At 39.6% G+C, this 17,980-nt stretch overlaps 1 protein-coding gene across 1 annotated transcript in view; it reads right to left on the reverse strand.

The window, feature by feature from the left end:
• PCSK1 (proprotein convertase subtilisin/kexin type 1) overlaps positions 1 to 17,980 on the reverse strand; it is a 50,923-nt gene that overhangs the window by 19,236 nt on the left and 13,707 nt on the right. Inside the window, exons 3-8 of the mRNA XM_036765013.1 lie at positions 17,714 to 17,824; positions 14,576 to 14,722; positions 11,815 to 11,891; positions 7,349 to 7,437; positions 1,961 to 2,133; positions 113 to 325 (exon numbers count right to left, since the gene is read on the reverse strand). Of these exons, the coding sequence (XP_036620908.1) occupies positions 113 to 325; positions 1,961 to 2,133; positions 7,349 to 7,437; positions 11,815 to 11,891; positions 14,576 to 14,722; positions 17,714 to 17,824 (810 nt within the window). The remainder of the gene's footprint in view (positions 1 to 112; positions 326 to 1,960; positions 2,134 to 7,348; positions 7,438 to 11,814; positions 11,892 to 14,575; positions 14,723 to 17,713; positions 17,825 to 17,980) is intronic.

The raw sequence follows: 17,980 nt of genomic DNA on the forward strand, positions 1-17,980 counted from the left end.
ATCAATCCTTTCAAAAGCAATTGTTTTGTTAGCTGTATGTACAAATTACATTCCCCTGCTGTGGTAGAGTAAGTCTGATTAAAGGACAACAGCAACAACAAAAACCACATACGATTCTCTGGTCAGTGTAGTCTCCGCTGCTGTAGGCAGTGGCCAGTGTGGACGAGCACTTTTCAGCATACCAGGGAGACAGGCCTTGCTGTGAGGCACTGCTGATGGAGATGGTGTAGATACTGTCTGTGTAACCATCACAGTCACAGTCATCCCCTTGGCGCCCACCATTCCCAGATGCCCAGACGAAGATGGAGCCTTTTCCCTGTCTTCCCTGTAGGCAATGGCATAAATGGAAGTTTAGGTCAGATCTAATCTCTTGGAAATTATTCAAAACCTCACTATCTAAATATACATACAGAAAGTTCAAAATGTGCACAATTGACATCTGTTCCTCAGCTCAGATCCTTCTGAAATGAATATGAAAACCTCTTGTCACTTACTCTTTTCTCATATATAATACATGTAATACTGTAACCTTTCCCTAAAGGCAGTTATTTCTGTCTTCTCTGTCCCTCCTTTTGGTGTGGTATGTAGCAATCTTGGTTTTCTTTCTTTATGTAGGTAGATGGAAGACCTCACCTTCCATGCTCTCTCCTATCCCCCCCCTCCTTTGTAATGCTTCTGATATATTTGGATCACTGAACTTCCTTTGCCTTTCTTCAGCTTGAACCTCTTATTCTATCGGTCAGTCAACAGAGACTAAATCAGCCATTATTCAGTGATGCATTCCAGCTGGATTAAAAGTGACTTCTTGCTAGGGCTATATTTGACAGTGCCATCCTTTCTCAGCTTGTGTCCTAAATATCTTCCTCTTAATTTCATAACATGAAGCTTTTGGTCCTGGTATATCCTTGAGAGATATTATACTAAACACAGGTGATCAGATGCAAACTGAGCATAAGGGCTTTTAAAAAGTGACTACAAAACAGCTTGCCTCCCCCAACACCCTCACCTTGGACAGTGGCTAGTACCTTACACGTGGCAGATGCCCAATAAAATGAATGAATGCATAGAGGAATTCTGGTTACCACTCAGTGAACATAGTAACCCAAGAATATCTGATAAAATGAAGTGAGAAATATCTAGAGGAACAGGATACTTTAAAAAAAAAGGAAATGTTTGATCAGAATTAGAGATCAGATTCAATATATTTTATTCAACATATGTTTTCAAAAGCTTATTTTTTCCCTATGTAAAAAAACCTGGACAGCTCACTGGGAGATTAAGGAGGGGAGGGCTGGGGGTTTCTGCCCACTAGGGTGCATTTATCTCCAGCATCCTGTTATACTTATGTATTCTATGAATATACAACAGGACAGAATGGATGGGGTATGTTACTAAGAGTCAGAAAGACCTAGGTTTAACTCCTGCCCATGATACTTACTGCCAGCTGAACAACTGTGAGCAAGTCACAACCTCTCTAAGACTCAGGCAACTCTAACACTAGAGGTAGTTTCACATCTTGGTTTGGAATCCGTGAAAGAAATTGAAATATTACATGAGTAAGTATAAACATATATATATATATACATATAATATATATATACACACACACACATATGTGTATGAATTAAGCCAGTATTTTTTAATTGAGATCATAATTTCACTGCCTAGATTTTGTTAGATTATAAAAAAGTTGTGTACTAGAGATGAACATGGAAGTTTTTGTTGGGATACCCTGGAACATATGCAAAGTATTAAAGTCAGGGCCAGGCTAGTAAAGCTCACATAACCCTATTACTTCCATCCCTCTGAAGAATAATTTGGCTTTGAAAATACATTTGAAACAACAAGGGACTTTTGGAAAGTGAGAAAAGGCCATCCTCTTCTATCTGTACAAATGGGTTTTTTTTCACATGCTCTTTGCATATAGTCTCATATTTCGTATTTCTTTTAAATATCTCACCTGTTTGATGCCATATTCAAAAGCCTTCTGGGCTAGCCTGCCAGGGCCTTCAACTGTTTTTCCATCATCGTTAGGGCCCCAGCTTGCACTGTAAATATCCACATGGTTGGGATTGAATCCAATTGAACTGGCTTCAATAGCATCAGTCACAATGCCATCCAACATTCTAATGCCTGAACAGTAAAATATATCGTAGTCAGTGTCAATCAGCATATACAAGAGGCAGAATAGTGTAATGCAGAGATTTGTAACCTGAGGCCTCTCTCTTAAATATATATATATATATACATATATATATAATATTATATATATATACACACACATATACATATACATATCTATATATATATATATCTTCATTGGAATAAAATTGTTTTTCTCGGTAAGCCTATGTATTATATTTCACACTTTAACAAACATTATCCTTAGCTGTCAAAGTGAACTTCCTAAAGGACAGGTACAATCCATGCCACACACCTACCACACCCAGTCAATAAACTCCAGGGACTCTATCTTTTTCAGAATCAAATATATAATCTCCTGTTGGGTGTTCAGAGCCTTTTATAATCTGCTCTCCCCTCAAACTTTGCAGTCTTCTTACACCTTACAGCACTCCCTGACACACTATGTAATCTGGTGATGCTAGGTGCATTGTTGTTGCTCGGTCTACCTCCCAAATCCAGGCATTTTCACTGGTTGTCCCCCATGCCTGCAATGCTCTCCCTCCTTATCTCTGTCGCTTAGTTGCCCTGGATTCTTTCAAGTCCCTACTAAAATAGGCAAAGCCTTTCCCAATTGTCCTTAATTTGAGAGCTTTCCTTCTGTTGATTGTCTCTTATTTATCCTGTGTGTAGCTTTTTGTACAGAGTTGTCTGCATGGTGCCTCCCTCATTAGGCTGTGAACTCCAGTAACTGTCTTTTGTCTTTCTTCATATCCTCAGATTTTAGCTCTGTACCTAGCATATAGTGGGTTCTTAATAAATGTTTACTTATGTTTATTGAGTCGCTGAGAAGAGATTCATAGGCTTCACCTGACTGCCAAAGGGGTCCAGAACTTAACCAAAAAGGTTAAGAAGCTCTAAGAAGTGAAACAGCCACTGGTCTTTGAGTCAAAGGACCTTGGATTCAAGTCACAGGTTTACCACTTCCTTCATTTGAATAGCTCTAGTCATTAATAAATGACATTTATAGACATGATTTCACTTGATTCTCATAGTAACCTTTCGACTTTGAGCAAGTCAATTGCATTCTCTGAGTTTGTTTCTTCTTCTATAAAATGGTGGTCCAATAACAGCAATTCAATTGAAGAAACACAGTCTGCTATGTGCAAGGCTTGGAGCTAGGTGCTTTGTAACGGCACAATCCCTGCCCTCAAGCTTCTTACAATCTAATAAAACCTTCCTTGTTTACATCACACAAATCAAATAAATGAGTAGGAAAAAATTATTAAGTGCTTATTATGTGCCAAGTACTATGCTAAGTCTTGGGGTTACAAATACAAAAGTGAGGCAGTACTTGTCCTCAGAATAGCTGGGTGGCTCAGTGGATAGAGCTCTGGGCCTGGAATCAGAAAGACCTGAGTTTAAATCTAGCTCCGGATACTTACTAGTTTTGTGTCCCTGGGCAAGTCACTTTACCCTGCTTGCCTCAGTTTTCTCATCTGTAAAAATGAGCTGGAGAAGAAAATGACAAACCACTCCAGTATCTTTGCCAAGACAATTCTGAATGGGGTCACAAAGAATTGGGCGTGAATCAAATGACTGAACAACAACTTGTCCTCAAGAAACGTACATTGTAAGAGCCTCATTTGGGGAAATTGAAGCTAGGGAAGGAATTTTTGGTTTCCAAAGTCACAAAGAAGGTCAGTAGAGTCATTTTAAAACCTAGTAGCACTAGAAGTGTTGATTTGATTATAATTCCAAAAGTTCTAATATGAGGAAGAGGGGGATAGAAAAACCACGGAAGCATCCAATTTCAGAGTTGAAGGGACTTGAGCAATTGAATGTGTGACAAAGAATTATCTCTATGTCATATGAGAAAACAATTCACGAAGCCTCTCTTGGAGGTTCCCCAAGGAGGAAGAACCCACAACCTCTCAAGGCAGCCCATGTAACTTTCAGATAGTTCTAGTCATTCATAAATGACATTTGCATGGTATTTCATATGCATGATCTCACTTGATTCTCATAGTAACCTTGTGAGATGAGTCTCACAGTTGTTATTATCCTCATTTTACAGATAGGAGAATGGAGGCTCGTAGAGGTTCATTGACTTGCCCAGGGTCACAGAGAGGGCTCTGCCGACATCAAATCCAGCACGGCTGCTACTATAGTGCCCTGCCACTGGTTAAACTGTAAAATACCCTAAAAACATGAAGAGAAAGACACAGTATGCTTGCTTGTCCTACTTTATTAAGGGCTCAAAACAAAAAAAAAATAATAATAGCTAGCATTTATACGGTGCTTTAAGGTTAGGAAAACACTTTATGCTATCTCATTTTTTCTCCTAACAGCCCTGTGAAGTAGGTGCTATTATAATCCAAATTTTACAGATGAAGAAACCAAGTCTGAGAGAGGTTAAGTGACTTGCTTGGGGTCACTCAGCCAGCAAATTTCTGAGACGGGATTTGAACCTAGGTCTTCTTGACTCCAAGTCCAATGTTCTATCATCTATCCCACCCAATTGCCTATGGGTCAGAAACCAAGCAAGCTATATCTGTAGAAGTTGCTGATAGCTCCTTCATATCCCTTCCTACCTTTCCCAAGGTGTCAAGCAGGCAACCAGGGAAGAGGAAGGTCAGTGTTTCCACAATTACCCCCCCCCTCCGAATACCTGTTTCTTTTTTCTTTCCCTTCCCCTCCTTCCAACATATGGCTTCGATGTGCATGCTGCCAGTAGTGGCAAGATGGACGGAAACCCCACCTCGAGAGTGGTGCGTGTGGGGCAGTGGAGGTGAGGCAGAAGTGATGAGATTGATTATGATAGCATCTCAATCCCAGCTCCCACCTCTCAACAACCTTAGAAGGTGAAAAAATCCAGAAGGATGTTTATTTGTATTTTCCCAGCTGGAAATAATTTTCTTCTCATCTGATCTTGCAGCACTTTGTACTCTTCCTATGCACTTCCTACAGTTTAATTGGCATTGTATTTAATCTGTGTATACCTTCCCACTAAATTGTAAGCTGCTTAAAAATAAATTCTTCATCTTATTTATCTTTTATCTCCCCCAGTGCCTAGGACAGTGCCCTTTCCTCAATTGGTCTTTGTTGAATGTTGCTGCTGTTGCTGTTTGTCCTTCATTCTCTAGAGGACCATGACATCAGGGAGGTGATGCCATGACATGCAAGTGAATTGGATTTAAGTAAGGCAGGGCTGTGCAAAGCCACCAGCCTCAATTCTCCTCTGGAGCCATCTGGGTCCAGTGGCCAAGTATAGATTAGGACAACTGGAGACATCCCAGGATGCAGTGGGGGACCTTAGTCTTTTTTAAGCTAAGGTCTTTAACAGGTCTCAGTTTGACTGCGGATGAATGGATGAATTAAGACTACCATACAGCCCTTGCAAGAATGTGGCAATGGTGGTAAACACTCTGGCCCCATTTAGAAATCCTGTTTAGCAGGAATGGAAAAAAATCCTTTCTACCTAAGACAGTTAAAGCACGGGAAGATAAACCTGTTTCTAAGAACTGACTTAAAATAACCCAAAAGCCATTTGTAATGTGTCTGTTAAGGTACATTTCCAAGGAAGAAACATTCCTTTCTTTCCAAATAATCTCAAGGATTAAATCATTGCCATAGATTTTATTTGTGTTCCTTGAGGGTAAAAATTATCCTTCAGTTGTGGGGAAGACAGAAACAATAGGTCTTTGTGCTTACCAATAGGCTGTCACCCAACATCAGCCTCATGAATTTATCAACCAAGAAGGCAAAACTAATTTGGACGTATACAAGGATCTCCCTGATTGTTCTTGTCTTCATGTTGATAACACTATGGGATATTCACATCCAGAGTCTAATAGAAAATACATCCTAGGGTTCCCATGGTATTGTTTAGCATGGTACAAAATGAAAAAATCTGAATGTATTATTAATGCTGTATGATGCATTCTAAACTGTAATAAAAATTCCTTTGGAACTGAGACAAGGTAATGCAGGGGAAAGAGCATCCAACTAGGAGTCAAAGGCTAAGTCCTGGTCCTGGTTCTGCCTCTAATTTTCTGTTGTTATCTTGGGTACCTTTCTGGGCCTCAGTTTCTTCTTCAGCAAAATGTGAGATCACTGAATTTGTGCTACACTGAGGCACTTTAGAATGAGACAGTTAAGTGGTGTAATGAATAAAATGCTGGACTTGAAATCAGGAAGATCTGAGTTCAAATCCTACCTCAGATACTAGATGTATGACCCTAGACAAGTCATTGAATTCCATTGGCCTCAATTTCCTTATCTCTAAAATGGGAGCAACCATAGTACCTACCTCATGAGGTTATTATAAGCACTTTGCAAACCTCATTGTAGTATGTCACTACAATTGGTAATTTCCGTAACATAGATGTTAGAAGAGAACACCAGGTATTTATAGTATAAGAAATTAAAAGCAGGGAATGGGATGGAGAGGACATGCATTTGTGGCAGTTTCATGTGTCCCACAGAAAGAAAAGATTAAGAGAAAAAATTAAAATAAACAAGGGAAAGCTGGATCCCAGCTTAATTCTCATTATTTATAAAAGAAATTGTAAAAAAGACAAAATAAGTAAAGGATCTGGGTGCTTACCCCACCCCGCCCAGTGTCTCTGAGAACCATAGATACTTCTAACCAGTGCCTTGGTTGTAGACATTTCGGGTACTTGCAGCAGGCCAGATATTTAAAAATGTTTTTTAGTCAAAGACAGCTTCTGGTTTTTTAATTGTTAAGCATCTACTAGTGTACATACATACATACATACGTGTATATATATATATAATATACATACACACACATATATTTTATATATACATATATATATATATATATACATACATACATACATACATAGATATCATCTGTCACTCAAATGAAGACTATATAGTGGAGCAAGAAACCAGGAAATTCTGGTTGCTTCAGCTGCCACATCACAAGCTCTAGACAATAAACCTTCCTCAAACAGAGCAGATGGAAAGCTACATCTGGCTTGAAGTGTGTTTAACATTTCCATTCATTTTTTTAGGATGTGTGTGTTAGTCATGCACTCTTTTATTTAAGAGTATATCCCCTTCTTCAGCTATGAGCCACACTTAGTTTCTGAAGTTTGGCCTCACGTGGGTCCTTTGGTGAGGACTTTGACAGTGGGGGCAGGGACAACCTTTACCCATGTCCATTACCCTGACCTAGAGTAACCTTTAGTTTATTTACCTCCAACTCTGGAATTGTAGGCGACCCCAACACCGCATTTCTGATTATTGGCTTGCATGGCGATTTCTCCAGCACACCTGGTTCCGTGCCTGGGAACAATAAAAATAGAAAAATATAAATAAGAAAAAAAATTTGTTGCTTTTTCCCACATGTGAAAAGAGAGATTAAACCAAGAATCCTTGTCTAGCCCCTTTTCAAGCTTTTTACACCAAGGTAGGTGAGACCCTCTCATACCTTCCATAAGATATTGGTTTGAAATAAATGTGTCTACTGTTTGTTATGATAATAATAATAACTCACATTTATGTAATACTTTATAAAGCACTTTCCTCATTTCAGCCCCGTGAGGTAGGTAATTCAATAAAAAGTAATAATAGCTAGCACTTATATAATGCTTATGGTTTACAAAATGCTTTACATATGTCATCTCATTTGATCCACACAACTTTGTGAGGTGGCTGCTATGAGGATCTTCATTTTACAGATGAGGAAACTGATGCTGAGAGAGTTTTTTTTTTTTAGGTAGCTTATCCAAGGTCATGCAACTAAGGAAGTTTAAGAGACAGATTTTGAACTCCAAGTCCAATGCTATCTGCCTTACCTCAGAGCTGCTATTTTATCATTGATTATCCTTACTTTATGGATGAAGATGCTCGGAAAGGTTAAATGATTTGCTTCAAATCAGTAAGTGTCACAGACTTGGAGCCTTGTCTTCTGGCACTACAAGGAGCCAAGCATAGCGTGCCCTCTGGCTCCCAGTATTGCCTTTTGTTAGTGCTGTTCCTTTGGCTGCCTGGGAATGGTTAACTCTGAACCCACCTATGCAAGATACCCACAGCTTCCATAACACCCCTCTTTCTTCCCCTTAGGAGCCCATCACTTATCAGATTAGGATTCCCAGTGTTCTTCTAGTGTTGGTGGAAGATAGCAAAGCACCTTTGGAGTTCAGAATGCTGAACAAAATACCAATATGAGATACTGAAGAATTGCTTGTGGCTTTTTCTTCCCAGACATTTCATATGGAACCAGAAACCCAACGAGAGACTGGCCTTCCAAGCAGTCAAGGTAGGCACTCATTTATATGGCATAATTTGGGGAATTTAAGAAAGTTTTTCTTTCTGAAAAAAAACTCCCACTCATATAGTCTTAATGCCTAAGAGTCTATTATTAGAGATCTATTCCTTTGGGTTAAACATTGCCCTCCCCTGGCATAATCTTGAAAAGATTAAGTTTTCCTGAAAAAGAAAACACTAATACTTTAGTGAGGATAAGAATGTCTAATGTGATAAATGGAGCCATGGGGTAGTATGAGGACCCAGGGTGAGCAAGGAAAGGGAAACACTGAGAGAGGATGAAAGGGAGGAAAAGGACATTGAAAATAATTTTCCCTTCCTTCACCATTTTGCCTCGGGTGGGTCGGGACTAGCAAATATTTTAGCAGTGAAATGTGTTTAGAGACATTCAATTTAGTGGCTCCTTCCAGGAGTTAGAATACTAGCAGTCAGGTTAAGGGCACCCTTCAGTATACAGCACATGGTAGGGTCCCTTTCCAAGTCAGAGCAGATAATCCTGTCACTAATTTTCTCCAGTGTTATAGGGAGTATGTGGGGGATGAGCACAGAAGGCTTTTTCCTCCTTGCCTGTAGAGTTTCCCCTCTTTTCTCAAGACAATTCACTGTCATCTAAAGAGCATGAGAAATCCCATTCTAGGGTGGGCAATCAGGCCAACAACATGCCCTTCTGTCCCAGACATCTTCCCTCTGCTCTTTCCCGTTATTCCTGCCTCAGGAATTTCCCCCACTGGCAGTTGTATAACCAGGTCATAAGTAATACAAGGTAACACCTAGGGCTTAGTACAGTACCTGGCATACAGTAGATGCTTAATAAATACTAACTGATTGCCTCAAATCTTTGTTCCTTCTTTTTTTCCCATTGTGAACAACACTGGAGATGGGCTGGGCTACCAATCTAACTTCAGTACAGTTTCTTCCTCCTCCATTCCTTGGCCCTAACCCAAGGGGAAGAATGTGAACGTCTTTCTTTTCTTTTTCTTAAGGGTGTATACTCAAGGGGAAAGAACCTGAAATTATTTTTTAAAATGATGACAGGGACTGGCACTTAAAGCAGTTTAACTTCAAGAAGGATTATTATGCAAGATAGCCTCTCATTTTAAAGAAGACTATTATGTTGGTTAAAATGCCTTGGTCATACCTCTCATTTGAACACTCTCTGTAATTGGTGCTGAAAGGCTCAATTTAATGGCAAGAGTTTTCTGCACTTCGAAGATTTTGCTATTTAGTGCTGTTTGGCTTACAGTGTCAGATTCAAATGCTGCTCATATTAATCTCATTTACATATTAATAGAGAACCGTTATGATACAGACAGATTTGGGAGATAATGCCATTGGAATTAGAAAGCGATTCCCCATTGTTACAAATGTCAAGACAAAATGGAGACATTTATTCTCAAAGCGGGAGTCATTTATCCCCTGACAACACGCTATTTGGCCAGCTCGATTCTGTAATGCCAAGTGATTAATGATAGGGATGCTATCATTTCAGCTGACAAAGAAAAACTGGAATGATTGTTGCTCATGGTGTCATTTTTAAACAGCTGTGCCCTAATTGGCTTAATGGATTTTCTCTACAACCTTTGGAGCCTGTCATTTCTTCTCTAAATACATTATTGATCTCAACTGTAGAAACTCATACCCGCCTCGCTTCATAGCACATGCTGCTTTCTCATTGGATCAGAGTTTCCTTAGAAGTCAACATGTTCATATGGTGACATTCCAAAAGCAAAGTCAAGTACTGGGCCACTGTAAAGGCCTGGTGAAGAGAGTATAATTGAATATATGCAGGTATGACCGCATTTATGCACAAACAAGAAGTAGCTCTAAGCTGCCCTCTGCTGATGGGCAAGGCAACTCTGTAGAGCATCAGTCTACCCAGGTATTCCCCAGTCTTAGAGACCTTAGAGTCTCACCTGTAGTAAAAAGCCCAAGATACAGTATGGACAGCATTTCCATATGCAGGAGTTGGTAGTACATTCCTTAAACTGGATACCACCTAGGTTGGGAGCAATTTTCCATTGCTCCTTGCCACCCCCATTTAAATATAGTTAGATGGCTAGTGGATAGAACAAAGGAGCTAGAAATAGGAAGATCTGAATTCGAATTTGGACTTAAGCACTCACTAGCTGTGTGACCCTAGTCAGGTCAATTAAACTTTCTTCCCTTCTCTACTCTTCAGGGTTATTGTGAGGATCAAATTATATAACAAATGTAAAACACTTTGCAAATCTTAAATCATCATATAAATGCTCGCTATCATTATTCATATCAAGAAAAACTGGGAGGAAGCGGAGAGAGGTTTTCCTCCTCTCTTTTCCTCCAAGGAGACCATCATCCTCTGTGACAACAGAAGGATCCAACCCAGAAAATGGAAGGATTAAAAGCTTACCTAAACAGCACTATATTTAGGAAGGTGTGGCAAGGGATATTGTTTCTATTTTCTAGATAGAGAAATTGAGGCATGAGGAAATAAAGAAATTTATCCAACATTATATAGATAAATCATGGCAAAGTCAAGATATCAAGACCATTTAAAACTAGCTAGCATTCATATAGCATTTTAAAGTTTGCAAAGTACTTTATGAATCTTTTCTCATTTTATCTTCATGACAATCCTAGAGGTAAGTGGTACTATTATTCTCATTTTATAGAAAAAGAAATTGGGTCTGAAGAAGTTTACATGATTTACCCAGGGTCATATAGCTATTAAGCATCTGAGACTGCATTTGAACTCAGGACCTCCTGGCTCCAAGGCCCGCACTCGCTATGTCACCCAATGCCACTTACTCACTAATTCCTAATCTGGTGCTTTAAGGCAGAGATATGTTTCTCATGAAGCAAAGACTCTCTATAGAATTATTTCTTTTATTGTTCTTCCTACAATATTGGCGGACCCCAGAAGCCATTAGATCTGCCCAGTAAACTGTAATAATTCCCTTCATCTCTAGGATCTTTTCACTTTGCTTCCCCCCCACCCGCCCCCGCCAAAAAGATGCTTCCCTGAGTTTCTAGTGGTGTCACTAATAGTGAAAGAAGAAGCACGGGGGGAGGTGGGGGAGGAAAATGAAGGTGGTTAATGCTACGGCTCAGCTGACCATACTCAATAACTTCATAAAGTAACTGAAATGCTCAATTTGACCTGGGAACTCAATTAATTCCCATATCCAACAACGGATGCAAAAATAGTAGGTGTTTTGGTTTCTTTTAAAAAACAACACAAAACCCCAATTGTGTCATTGATGGTGGGAACAAATAGTTCTACAGTTTAATGGTGAAGCACTATGCATGCTGAGTATCCAGAGTGCAGAAAAGCCTGGGCCATTTATAGTACATTTTGCTCAGACAAGCTGGAAACATTTAAATGCATTTTTCCAAGTATGGACATTTACTCACTTGTTTTCATTCGTGGGATCATATCTGGGAAATGGATCACGGTCATTGTCATTAAAGTCATAACTGGCCTCTGGGTCCTACAGAAACAGCAAATCAGCATTACAGGATGACTGGGCAAAGGCAACCCACCCTCCCCCAGGAGATAGTTCAGAGGAATGTACATCAGAGGCATTTAGCCCTATCTGCGTGCCTACATCTTGCATCCTCTAGCCCCCTAAATGAACCAGGTGATGATAAATACAGGTAAACTAAGAAGAGAGTGGTCTGCTTAAATATCCCTTGTCTTGCATCTAAATGCTAGGGAACCTGAAGTCATGAAAAGGATGGTAGCATTAATAGTAGTAACAATAATAATAGAAATGACATTGAGGTGATAATAAACCATTTACATACTGTTTTTAGGTGTGCAAAGAGCTTTATGTATATTATCTCATTTTATGTATATTATCTCATATTTATGTATATTACCTCAATTTAGAGTACTGTACTCAGAAAACTCAGGCTTGAGGCTGAACGCCATGTGACTTTGGGCAAGTCACAAAATCTCTGTTGAGTCTTATTTTTTTCAGTCTATAAAGTGGCACCACCTAGTTTATAGGATTATTGCAAGGCTCAAATAAAACAAGGTATGTGGAAGTCTTCCATAACCATAGAGTGAGATGTAAATGTAAATTATGCTCCAAAAATAATGCAAAGTGATTTACCTAGATAATTTTGAATTCACAGTCGATGTATTTTTCATAATGACAATTCACTGTATATTTTAAGAATCTTTGTAGATGATTCAGAAAGAAGACTTCTAAACCAATAGCTAGAATTTTAACTATGTAGGAAGGGTGGTCCAGTATAGTTAATACAGCCCCAGAAAGTAAAGCAGTAACAGGCCTCTGACCTTGTGGCCAGGCAGAGTCAGTGCTGCTTACTTCTTTAAGTGTTCTATGTATGTGTTTCACATATGGCCATTGGGTTCCACTTATTGAACATCATCAGGCAAACAGATTTTTCCTAGACCTCATTGTTTTCTCTCCTCTTAGCATGTACACACACTTGTTCTAGCTCTTTCTCCCCAGGCTGACCCCAAGTTAGCCCCACCACCCTTCTGGCAAAGATGGCAAATTGCTTATCATAAGGTTGGTGAACACTGTGGTGTGTTAAAGCAGGAAGGGACCTCTTAAATTACCTTCTAATCCCTTCACCTTATTATTGATGAAACTGAGGCCCAGAAAGTCTAAATTACACACTCAAAGTCACATAGCTAGTTAGCGGCAGATTATGGAACTAGAACCCAGGTTCAGTGGAGCCCAGTTCTCTGCCTTTCTGTTTACATGGTGCTGTCTGTCCTCACTGCATTAGGGTTTTTTAGGGTTTATGTGCCTTTAAGAAGAATTATGTTAGTGTAAGTATCACTCCTAGAGTTGAGAGCTTGGGATTTGGGGGAAAAGAAATGTTGGACCATACCTAGAATCTGATCAGACTGCATTGCATTCCTTCACCCTGGGCCCTTTCTTCCTGTCTATGCCAATTTTATTCTCCACTGAGCCTCCAGCTGTGGTTTGAACATGGGCTAAAACACGTAACTGAGGTCTCTTGGGCCAGGATAAAAAGCTATTTTGTAGATTGTAGGTGGGCAGAGAATTCTCGTGTTCAAAGATTGAACTAAGGAGTAGTACACATTTCCGTTTCTTGGGAATTCTCTGTTGTCCCTGACATCTTTTTCAAAATTTTCTTCTTCTTACATTTAACTTTATTTTTCAATGAATAAAAAATCTATTTCCCTTCCATCTCCACTAATTTTTTTTTAAAAAAGCACTTTTAAAAGATGCATAGTCAAGCCAAATGAATTCCCATATTAGCCATCTTCTCTCCCCACCCTAAAAATGTGTATGTTCCTTTCCAGCTCTTATCCATAGTTCCTGTTCTTTAGCTTTCTGCAGCACTATTCACAGTTATCATTATGTTAAATATGGTAATTGGTTCCAGCCCAATGGGAATATTCAGTGAGAATTAAAATAATCTTACTACTTTAAGAGATTCATTATTTGCACTAACACCTAAAGGAATCCCCGCCCCATTATCTTGTATTTATACTGTAAACATTTTGTATACATTCATAGGGTCTCTCAAGATTGAATGCAAGTCCCTTGAGGGCAGAGAATGATTTTTTTTCCCTTTGTATCCCCAGTGCCTAGAAGAGGGTCTGTACTTAATCATAGGTACTTAATAAATGCTTTTTTCTTGATTGACGCTGAACACTCAGCATTTCTTCCTCACTGCCTTCACTGTGTTGCCCCTGCTTTGGATTTCAGCATTCGAGAGGATGTACAATTTAAGTATATGACATGATGCCATGATGAAGACACTGATCTTTGGAGAAGTGCAAGAGTGAATTCTAAAAAGTGGTACTAAATTTTGTTTGGCTGCCATTTTTTGCCCAAAGAAGGTCTGGAAGATTTTTAATAATTCACCTTGTCTCTGTGACAAGGGAATATGCCTGAGGTCTGATGCCCACACACATCCATTGTGAGATTACTCCTGGGAGATTAATTCTATTCAACTCACAGTGATACAAAGCAGGTTTATGATAAGCTGGCAGAAGGGTGAGGGAAAGGGACAAGAGGCTCTGGATCATGTGACCCAGGCCAGGCAGAACAGTCTCCTGCCTGAGGAAATAAATGCTCAGTTCCTTTATGTGTGTGCAGCTGAGCAGGGAGCTGTCCACCACTGTCTTGTTCATAGGCAGAGTGTGAGAGCTGGAACTCACATAGTTTGCGTAGATGTCAGTGTGATTCCACTCCAGGCCATCATCCAGAACGGTGATAACCACCCCTTTTCCTGTTATTCCTTTCTGCCAAACCGGTATCACATGAAGGTCCAGCTTGGGCAAGACTGGGGTCATCCTGGTATCTTGCTAGGAAATAAAAACAAGAATCATTGGCGGATTCATGCTTTGTTTACTTCATTTGGGAACCCAACTTGAGCCTCAGTCGGGAAAGTCGTGTTTGCTCTTCCTGGTGTCATTCTTGGGTGTTTGAGCAATTTCATAGAAGGTAATTAGGTTAAAAAACCTTAAGTTGAGGGTAGGTCTCGAAGAGTGAATCATCAGGGTGGTAAGCTTTTCCTTGCTGCCAGTGGAAAATCACTTGAAAGGATGAATCACCCTGGGGCCCCTTCTCTTTGAAGAAGCCACTTGCTCATCATTTTCTTTCTTTTCTAATGAAATGTTCGAGTTTTCCATCTACCAAATCTTTGTTTGATATTCTATATTTCCTTTCTCTGGAAAAATAAAATGAGGCACAGATTACCATTCCTCTATGCTTTTGATTGCTTAGTGCATGCATAGTCATATCTCTAGAGTGTTTTTTCTGTTTCCCTAAGAAAAAGGGCAACCTGCAATGGCCAGTCAGTGATGTCATTTAATTGTCTGTTTCCAAATTAGAGAATAAGCTTATGTTGGAGGGCTCTCTCTCTCTCTCTCTCTCTCTCTCTCTCTCTTTTCCTCTCCTCATCTCTCTCTATTTCTGTCTCTCTGTCTCTGTCTCCCTTTCTCCTTCCTCTCTCTTTCCATCTCTCTGTGTCTGTCTCCCTCTGTGTTCTAAAGTTATAGAATATGGAACTACATGGTTGCAGGGCTGTAAGGGAATGGAAGTCCATGGAAGCAAAACACCAAGAGAGATTGTCAGATATGTAACAAAGGAGTCTGTAACTTGTATGTAACAAGAATAAAAATTTTTACCAGAGGTAGAAGAAACCCTTCTCTCATTTGCTGGCTTGAAGTATATAGAAACCATAGCCTACCAACTAGGTGCCAGTAAAGTATGCTAGGAAGCTAGGGTGTTCAAATCACATAGCACATGTCTGATCAAATTCATAAGAGAATGAACTTTCAGCCGCAGGAACAATGAAGGAAGACATAACTCTTACTGTGGAAAGTAACTAACTGAGATAGGGTTGGGAGTCATGGAGAAGTGTATTCTTCTACTGAACAATACATAGGGGATTATTTTAAATTAAAAATTTCTTGTATAAATAAAACTTATGTAGCCAAGAATAGAAGAAAGGCAGAGAATTGGTGGAAAACTTTCATAGACAATCTCTCAGATAGGATGTGATTGTGTTAGAATATTGCTGTGATGTATGAAATGGTGAGCTGGTTGATTTAAGAAAAAGATGGTAAGATTCTGACTTATGAAGGAAGATGCTATTCCCCTCCAGAGAAAGATAGGACAAATGGAAATATGCATAGTATGGTCTTACACATATGTGTATGTGTATATGTGCATATATACATGTTTATATTTATCTATGTATATGCATGTATATTTACAGATTTCTTGGGGTAGGGGAAGAAAAAGTAAAGTAAAAATTGCACAGTAGAAAGCAAAAGAAACCTAGAAGAAAGCACAGAAAAGCTGGGTATCTTTGAAAGCAATGTGTAGTATTTATTATATAGGTTTTCTTGAAATGGAAATTTATTGTTTTATATTGAATCCTCTCTTATGTTCTGTTGCGTACATGTAAATGTTCTTTTTTCCTTTTTCTCATTTTATTTGTTTAAAATGAATAAAAAATTTACAAAAAAACCCCTCAATACGTAGGGAGAAGAATTCAACTTTTGATTCCATTGGTATAAGAAGCTCCCAGAGGAAGAAATTCTTTTTATTAATGTACGCTGGCACTGTCACTGAAACAGAGTCTTAGAGGGTTGCCTGGGGCAGTGGTGTCAGACTCCAATAGAAATGGAGACCACTAATCTGTACATAAGGGTCCTTGTAGGACCAGAATTGATGTAGGTTTAAAATGCAATGTTATTTGTGTTTTGCTACATTCTATTTATTTTGTTAAATATTTTCCAATTACATTTTAATCTGGTTCTGGCTGTACTTGGGACCCTGTGCATGTATGACCCCTCTGACTTGGAGCACTGAGTTGTTAAGTTGCTTGTTCCATGTCAGAGAGCCAGTATGTCCAGAGGGATTATTTAAACTCAGGTTGCCATTCTTAAGTCGCTGACTGAGCATGAAGCGGCCTGAGGGGTCACCTAGTCCAACTGCCTCGTTTTTATAGATGATTGATTACCTGAAGCCCAAAGTGGTTAAGTAACTTGCCTAGGGTCAAAAAGGAAATAAGTCCCAATTTCCCAGAGGCTGAATGGGCAAAAGAATTGACATCCATCTGACAATCCAAGGGCCCTGCGATGTTCTTTCCAGGGATTTAGTAGAAAGTAGTGGAAGTAGCGTTAGAACTTAGAGGCAGCTAGATGGCTCAGTGGTTCAGTTGTTTCAATTGTGTCTGAGTCTTTATGTCCTCATTTGAGATTTTCTTGACAAAGACACTGGAGTAGTTTGCTATTTCCTCTTCCAGCTCATTTGACAGGTGAGGAAACTGAGGCAAACAGGGTGAAATGGATTGCCCAGGGTCACACAGCTAGTAAGTGTCTGAGGCCAGATTTGAACTCAGGAAAATGAGTCTTCCTGACTTCAGACCTGACACTCTATCCACTGTGCCACCTAGCCTCCCTGGAGTCAAGGAAGACCTGAGTTCAAATCTGGCATTAGATAGTTACTAGTTATGTGACCCTAGGCAAATCATGTAACATCTGTTTGCCTTAATCCATCAGAGAAGGAAATGGCAAACCACTCATTATCTATGTCAAGAAAACCCCATGAACAATATGGTCCACAGGGTCACAAAGAGTCAGACACAACTGAATGACTGAACAACAACAACAAAGCACCAGAACTCTCTTACCTTCCTCTCTTGCCTTCCACCACTAAGGGACCAAGTTTGAGATCTTGTGCTCTAACCCAAGCTCACACAGGGTTGTGGCATTCTCCAATATGTCAATATGAAAATATAAAATGGCTGGCCTATACACATCCATGTTGAAGTAGAGACTTACCAAATACCACTGCTGATTCCACATTGGGTCATTGAAGAGGTCCTCTGCTGACTCTCTTAGGATAGAACGTTTGTTTCTCTCTTTTCCATACTGTTGTTCAGCCCATGTTACCTGCAGAGATATTTAGATAGGTAAAACTACAACATTCCCCAACAATATCCCTCTCGTCACCCCCATCAGGTCCTAGCCTCACCAGAGATCTGGCAGATGAGCAATCTGACCTCAGTCAATGCAAGGAGGATGCCGATCAGGGAGATAAGCATTCCC

Source organism: Trichosurus vulpecula, chromosome 1 (genome assembly GCF_011100635.1).
Source record: "Trichosurus vulpecula isolate mTriVul1 chromosome 1, mTriVul1.pri, whole genome shotgun sequence".
Taxonomy (NCBI): domain Eukaryota; kingdom Metazoa; phylum Chordata; class Mammalia; order Diprotodontia; family Phalangeridae; genus Trichosurus; species Trichosurus vulpecula.